Genomic DNA, 8544 nt, shown 5'->3' with positions numbered 1-8544 from the left:
CTTTATCTGCTCATATGGACTGATTGTTATGTGACGTAACATCTTATTTTGAATCATACTATTGCTAGATATATGACTGATTGTGTTTGTCAGGATGTCGAGCAGGGTTTCAGTGCGTGGTGACTGATGGGACAGAAGCTCAGGATTCAGTCTGGAGCGTCAGAGATCAGAGATCCAGAGACACACAGGACTCAGAGCTCAGCCTCACTTTACTCTGTTATATACTGACGCTCAGGATCATGAATCCACTGATCAAACCTCTGACTGTAACACTGGAGAACAGCAGATGCTGCAGACGCCGCTGAAGATGTGCTCCGTCAAACTGGTGGACTGCAGGAACCTGATCGAGAGCAGAGGAGAAGAAAACCACCGCAGAGAAAGAACAACAACACACTGATGAGGAAGAGCAGGAGGATGATGAGAATAATGAGGATGATGATGGTGACTTTGTTCCTTCAGGTGTGTTTCTTCCTTTTATAACCAGATAAGCTGAGTTACGGAATTTGAATTAAAAAGTTATAAAATATCCAATAACCACTCGCACCCTGTGATATATTTCATGCAGTTGTGTACTTAAGTTATCCCAAAACTTCCCAAAGATTTGTAAATACAGAGAAATCCCGATTTTAAATAATGACTTGTTCCGGTTCCTCCCTAGTCTTTGTCTCCAATCAATGACGTAATATCCGCACTATCCTCAGTTTCCGCTCAATAGAAATTAAAAAAAAACCCCACTGCTGTAGAGTTAAACTAAATCCATAATGGCTGTCGCGAAATAAAATGAAAATGAAATGAAAAGTGTTGACTGCAGCGTTAAATTTAGATTCTTTTTATGCGTTTTGCGTTCAGTGTTGCCCATTATAACCAATCACACACAAGTCTGTTGAGCTGTTGAGTCATCAGATGAGTTTTTTGTTCAGCACACACGCTCGCTGACTGAACTCGTTCATCCAACAGTGCATAGACAGCTTCACTGATTGAAGTTTTTTTTGAGTGCTTAAACTAGTGCTAGATTGAAGAGAGTCATGTCCTTTGACAGTGTAAATGTTCTTTGCTCACTTTCTCTACATAATTTATTCGCTGTTTGAGTAACTGTGAGGGTATACATAATAAAAAAAAAATAATTCATTAACTCATCCGTGAACATGATTCGTGAGTAAAACAACATCTCCCATCAAGCTTCGCCTGTTATTGTTTTGAAAATGCTACCTCCAGCAGTGAAAACGTACATATGGTGCCTTTAACTGTCACCGTCCCGCCGTTCCAAAAGTGCCACCTACTGGCAGAGAATGAATTTGCATATTAAATTTTTCAGTTTTCATTTCTTGTTCAGTAAACACACAAAGTTGGAACTGCGAATGGGTGGATCGCGAGAATTTAAAGGAATAGTTCACCCCAAAATGAAGATTTTGTCATCATTAACTCACCCTCATGTCATTCCAGACCTGTATAACTTTCCTACGTTGAACACAGAAGAAGATATTTTGAAGCTTTTTGAAGAACCGCCCAGTAGTTGGTCCCTATTGAGTTCCACAGTAGGGAAAGAAATACCATGGAAGTCAATGGGGACCAACAACTGTCTGATTACCAGCATTCTTCAAAATATCATCTTTTACAAAAGAAGGAAACTCGTACGGGTTTTGAGGGTGAGGAAATATGCAGCCAGATCACCCAGCACTTGCTGTATGTTGCCAGATACAGCTAAAGAACCGAACACTATTGCCTCAGTCTTACTTTCATTGAGATTAAAAAAATTAAGAGACATTCAGGCTTTAATATCAGACAGGCAAGCAATTAAAGCACTCAAACTCTGGTTGTCATTTTGCTTAAAAGGCACATAAATTTGCGTGTCATCAGCATAACAATGAAACAACACTTTGTGCTTATCAAAAATGGAACCCAACAGGAGCATATACAATGAAAATAAAATTGGAGCTAGGATAGAACCTTGAGGAACTCCAGAAGTCAACACTGATTTAGAGGATGAGCACCCATCCACACAAACTGAGAAAGTTCTATTATTCAATTAAGATTTGAACCATTCCAGGACAGAACCACTAATACCCACACAGTGTTCAAGATGGGAAATAAGAATACTGTGGTCTACAGTGTCAAATGCCGCACTTAAGTCCAAAAGTACTACGGAGTTACCAGTATCAACTGATAGCAAGATATCATTTAATACTCTTAAGAGGGCAGACTCGGTACTGTGATGTTTCCTAAAACCTGACTGAAAAGATTCAAAAAACTATTTGAATCTAAATAACTAAGCAATTGATTTAAAAACAACTTTCTCTAAAATTTTAGAAATAAAAGGTAGATTAGAAATGGGCCTAAAATTTGATAACAGTCACATCCAAATTTATTTTTTTTTTTTTAAGAGTGGTTTGATTGTTGCACATTTGAAATATTCATGGACAGTCCCTTCAGAGATACTTGTATTTATTATAGAAAGGATACATGGTCCAACAGCATCCAAAATCTTAATAAATAAGCGTGTTGGAATAATATCAGTAGAAGACGTAGTGTGTATTAATTGCTTAGTAAGTTCTCGAAGAGAATCTATAGAGATTGGTTCAAATTCACTAAAAGATGAACTACAGGCTAGAGGGACTGAGGGGTCATAATCTGCAGGAATAATAAACTGTCTGATTTCACTTATTTTACTTTTGAAAAATCTAAGAAAGCTTTCACAAGCTATAGCAGTTTCATCAAAGTGAAAATCAACAGATGGATTTATAACAGAATTTATAGTGGAAAAAAGAATCCTGGGTCTATGGCAATTTCTTGATATATTGTCTGAAAAATATTTAGATTTATCTGCTTTCACAGCTTTTTGATAGTTGATCAGAGAAGTACGTAGGATTTCAAGAGACACATGTAACTTGTCCTTTTTCCACTTCTGCTCTGCACACCGACATACTCGTCTCAGTGCCCGCGTAGTGTTATTTAGCCATGGTTCAGTCTTTAATTTTTGTTGTCTTTTCCGCAAAGGGGCTATAGAATCTAAAATCTCAGAGCAGGTAGAATTAAACCAAGTAAGTTGTTGTTCAGCATTTGAATTATTAAAGAAAGGACCAAGAGAATATAGCTGATAGGCCTCATTAAAATGTGCAGATAAATCTTCAGTAACTGTAGGACTAAAGATACGAGACCAGAGTACAGCCTTGTGTACTTTGGGAATTTGACCTGATAAAGAGCAAGTAAACATTACAGGCTTATGACCAGAGAAACTTAACTCACAGATTTCAAGATCACATATAGAAAGACCATAAACCAAAACCAGGTCAAGTGTATGGCCCAGAGAATGTGTAGGACCTTTAACCATTTGGACCAAATCAAAAGAGTCAATAAGACTTGTAAAATCCTTTGCTAGGGGATTAGTATCACAACAAACATTAATATTAAAATCCCCAACAATCAAGAGTCTGTCAAACTGTGTAACAGTTACTCCTAAAAAATGTGCAGATTCATTGATAAAATCCTTTTTTGGATTCGGTGGATGATATACGACAGCAATCGCCAGATTTTTGTCCTTCTTCAAATAAAACATTTGTACTTCAAAACTGGAGAACATCTCGGTTTTTAGGGTCTGACAGCCAAAGCTGCTTTTAAAGACGGATGCTAAAATGCCACCCTTTCCAGATTTTAGCACATGGACACAATGTTAAAAGTTATCATACTCACTCATGGTTTATCTTTAGAGTGTAAAAAAATAACAACCAGACTTGTCTGGGGCAGCAAATTCTTTTCAGGCATTACTAAGATTATAAATATGATCTATTTACCATATACCTATGTTTATTGCAAGTCATGTTCATTGAATAATATTACTTTATTCTTTGCTCCCCCAATTAGCTTAATTTGGCTTAAATATATTTAGTGCTTTGGAAATGAAGCTAAGAGCAGTTTCTGCTCCGCGTCAAACTGACTTCAACAGTGTATATACCCATCAGGAGACGATTCCTGCTCAAGGGATCTCTTATGTTTACATAAGTGTACTTTTATCCAAAGCAACTTGCATTGCATTAACATAGCCTATACATTTCTGGTCATGTTCATGCATTGCTGTCAATAATGCATATTTTGGTTCCAAACATTGAAGTAAATTTTTACTTCAACTGGAAAGTGGAATTATTCATTTTTCACGATTAACAGAAATACCGTTTTTGTGTGTCAAACCTAGCTGCCACCCCTCATTATGCTCTTGCTACTCCAATTATAAAAGACTGAACAGCATTTGTTGTGAATTCTGGCAATCTGAGGAACTGAGAACAGCATATTGTGAGCTGCACTCCTATAAAATACCATTATCAAAGTTTGTATTGATTTAGATTTAGATTTTGCAGTTTGATAACTGCGATTTCCGTTTTATCTTGACTGATCATTCAGCTCTAGAATTTATAGAAAAAGTTAGATATTTTATGCAAATGTTGTTCTTTCAGATGACAGCGCTGGTTCATCTTCTGATGGAGAAAATGCGTCTACATCCAAAGAGCAAAGGACAGTGACGGAGTGTGTAGAAACATTCAGCAAACACAGTCATTTAGCAACACATGAGAGAAAACACACAGAACAGAATGACTACAGCTGCAAGATATGCAACATCAGCTTTCCGACCTACAAAGAGAGGAAACATCATGCAAAGGAGCACAGTGTGAAGAAGGAGTTTCGCTGTGAACAGTGCGGGAAGGATTTCTTCACCACTCCTTATAATATGAGAGCTCATATAAAGACACACGAAGAAAAGTCTCTTCAGTGCAATGAATGTAACAAGTTTTTCCGCAACAAACGAGATCTTTCAAGTCATATGAGAATTCACACGGGTGACAAACCGTACAAGTGCCCTCACTGTGAGAAGAGTTTCAGCCAGGCATCACATCTGAAGAGACATCTACTCACACATAGCGATGAGAGACCGTATCAGTGCAGTGAATGTGGAAAACCTTTTAGAAGCTCAGATTCTCTAAAGATACACCAAAAAATGCACTCTGATGAGAAACCGTATCAGTGTTCACACTGTGAGAAGAGCTTCAAACATGGAAGCAGTTTGAGGAACCATGTATTAATGCACAGCAATGAGAGACCGTATCAATGCAGTCAATGTGAGAAAACTTTTATTAGCTCAGCTACTCTAAAGGCACATCAAAAAGTGCACTCTGATGACAAACCGTATCAGTGTTCACACTGTGAGAAACGTTTCTATCATTCGACTCACCGGAAAACCCATGAGAGGATTCACACTGGAGAGAAACCGTACCTGTGCTCCGACTGCGGGAAGAGCTTTGCTAGTCCATTTGCTTTCAAAGTTCATCAGAGAAGTCACACGGGAGAAAGACCGTATCCCTGTAGTGATTGTGGGAAGAGTTTCTATAAGCTAAGTGACGTAAAAATACACCGGAGGACTCATACAGGAGAAAAACCTTTTAAATGCTCACACTGTGAGAAGACTTTCCCTATATCAACTTCCCTGAAGACCCATGAACGAATGCATACAGGAGAGAAACCTTATCGATGCTCCATCTGCGGAGAGAGATTCGCTCATAAATGGTGTTTTCAGACCCACAAGAAGAAACACGCTAGCCTAGAATCATCATAGCTTCAACCTTAATCAGTAATTAGCAGGGGTGGACTGGTCATTTGGAGGTTCTGGAGAAGTCCAGAAATGACTCTGTCACAAAGGAGGGTGGGCTCATGATGGCAAGCAAAAGATGTAAAGATAAAGGTGGTTGGGAGAAGCTAAAAGGCCTATAGCACTGTAGTAAAATCCCAGGACACCCCTAGTCTGAGAATCCGCTGCTATTTATCACTCCGCATTGTCTGGCATGGATTTCCATTCATTCATAAAGAGACAGCAGCGATTCTACAGCGGGTTACATTTGAGTGCTATTGAGTTAGAAAACAGAGTAAATGAAGTAGTAGCCTATAAGGTGATTGGTCTGATTAACATGACACACACACACACACACATACGAATACTCAAATTTAAGAATTCTGTTGTTTCAGCTTTCTCGATTCATAATTTGTAACGGTTTTACTGGTTGTAATGAAAATTGTATTGGTTTTAATGGAAACTGTAATGGCGCCTGTTGGTCTCTGCTGGTAATTGGTCACCTTCTATTCATGGCTTTTGTTAAAGACACTAAATTCTAATGTAATATGTCCCAAAACACGCTACAGGAAACCATTATTTAATGATTAAAAGTTGATGGTTTGTAATATTTGTAATGTTATTTGTAGTGGAAATCGTACAATTTCTGTGATAGTTTCTATTGTTTTTGTCAGCAGGGACATCATGGGTTTTGTGATGTTATTTGCCATAAATGCGATAGGATTGCTATAATATTGTGAGATAGTAGTGACTGTTTGTAGCTGTGGTGGTTCCATTTGGGAAAAAATCCAGTGCCACGTTTCATTCCCAGTCCGTCCCTAATTAGTTGTAGTAAGTTTTTTTTTATAAAGTAAAAAACAAACAAACAAACAAACAAAAACCTTGCAGTGTTACAGGAACATTATTTTGTGGTTGTAATTTTTTTTTTTTAATAAAATAAATCAAGAATGTCACTGTAATTGTGTAATTAAAAATGCAAGATTGATTACTGTTGGGTGGCATGCATTTGTAGCTGACTTGCTTTATTTCTCTCTTTAATAGTAACAATTCTAAAACATTAATATTGTGAAATATTATGCAGTACAAAACTCACTGTTTTCTATTTGAATAAACATGATCCTTCAGGAATTATATCAACGGAAAGAGCGTAGAAAATACAAATACAAATAATAATGTTCTCTGTAATAACTTTACAGATAAAAATATTCAACCAGAGCTCTATATATTAAAATATATATTTGAAATCGTAATCATATTTTTTTTTAACACACACACATCTTCCTTTACTGCGCTCCTCTGATTCTGCGCGCCTTTTCTCCTGTCTTCCACAGAAAACCGCGAACTCGCATAATTCAAAAATTAACGGTTTTCTATTCCATTTACCGGGTGACTGACAAAGATTCGTTTACCGATGCATTTAATAATTTAGTAAAGATACGAATATATCCGTTTCTTGAGAACGCCACTGGAATACATTTGTATTTTTAATAAGAGAAATTAGGTTTTGAATAAATCTTCATACCTTTTCTTCTCTTCGTCTCTATCGCTCGTACTGCAGGAGGCGCTGTAACTTTCTAATTTATTCCACCAGTAAAACCACTGAAGAAAGGAGACCGGAGCACTCCGACGGTAAGTGTTTAGTTCGGTTTACATTATTCATGTTTTTGCTGTAGCTTACTATTATTTCATCCTTTCAAACAAAATTCGCGATTTAAAATGCTGCAATGACAGATTTAACTTTTAATTCTGATAACCTTCAATGCACACATACTAAACGAAAAGAAAACACCTTTTTTTATCATCATCATTATTATGATTACTATTCATTCAGAATTCATTTTGGTCTTTTCAGATATACTCAAGGGCTCTTACGTTTACACGGGCTACTTTTATCCATGCACTGCATTATACATACTGGTAAAAAAAAAAAAAAAATGTGTAGCCTGAATGCACTGTAAGTCGCTTTAGATAAAAGATGAGCTAATTTTTTTTTACAATTTTCTTTAATAAATTTGAATGTGTGTTTGTATGTATATGTATATTTTTTTTTAAATGAGCTCAAAATGTTATCAAATAAGCAGTTACATAAATCTCTCACACTTCGACATTACTATCAGACAGTTAATGCATTAAAATGAGGACAGCTCAACTCACATTTCGCAGAAAGTAGAAACTGTGCATACTCTTCATACTTAAGTACAAAACAGTGCTGAACTTTGACAAAAAGTATTTTTTTTTTTTTTTATGTTATAATTGTGATTTTCTAATGTCTAATTATAAATCCAACAGCATAACGTGAAAATAACTATATAAGGGAATGGAAACGGCAAATTAATAAATTAATTAAATAATATATAATAAATAATATATATAATAAATGAATCTGATCCAGTGGTCATGGTCGAAATATGTCAGTTTCATTTCATAAGTGTTTGTTTCCAGCTCGGCAGCAGAAATCTCCTGAATGAAGAAATATATAAATAAATATGCAGATCTTCTTTAATGTGAATTTTACATATGTTTACATTTTGTAAACAACTGTTCAACACTGATTATTGGCAGACTTTCAAAAGCCTTCATCACTTGAATTAAGGTTATAATGAACCACAAAATCAGACTTTAGCACCTCTTTTTACATTGAGATCGATCTGATTCTGGTTAAATTCTGATCGTTCTGGTTAAATACGGGTTTAAACTCATAACAAGAAATAGTTTGATAGCTATGATAATGTTTTTAAAATCAAATCTTTTCATAGCTATGACAGGAAACACTGACATCTAACAACGCCTTGGGAAAAAAAAAAAAAAAAAAACTCTTAAAGAGCTTGCATAAACCCAAACAGAAAATAAAACTGTTATCAAATAAGCATGCATCCTATTCTGTGTAATAAACAACACCTGGAAACAATGAACCATCAAACACATGGGAAAAC

General features: G+C 36.1%; 1 protein-coding gene across 1 annotated transcript; it reads left to right on the top strand.

The window, feature by feature from the left end:
- Positions 1-225: 225 nt before the first annotated feature.
- Positions 226-6523, top strand: LOC109094539 (gastrula zinc finger protein XlCGF17.1-like). Its single transcript, XM_042717541.1, has 2 exons — positions 226-459; positions 4446-6523. Exon 2 carries the CDS (start codon positions 4718-4720, stop codon positions 5597-5599), a length of 882 nt encoding a protein of 293 aa, XP_042573475.1. The 5' UTR covers positions 226-459; positions 4446-4717; the 3' UTR covers positions 5600-6523.
- Positions 6524-8544: the final 2021 nt, after the last annotated feature.

The sequence above is a fragment of the Cyprinus carpio genome, chromosome B1 (assembly GCF_018340385.1).
Source record: "Cyprinus carpio isolate SPL01 chromosome B1, ASM1834038v1, whole genome shotgun sequence".
Classification (NCBI taxonomy): Eukaryota; Metazoa; Chordata; class Actinopteri; order Cypriniformes; family Cyprinidae; genus Cyprinus; species Cyprinus carpio.
Note: the sequence above shows the minus strand (reverse complement) of the source record. Positions and strands in the feature narration are given on the sequence as shown.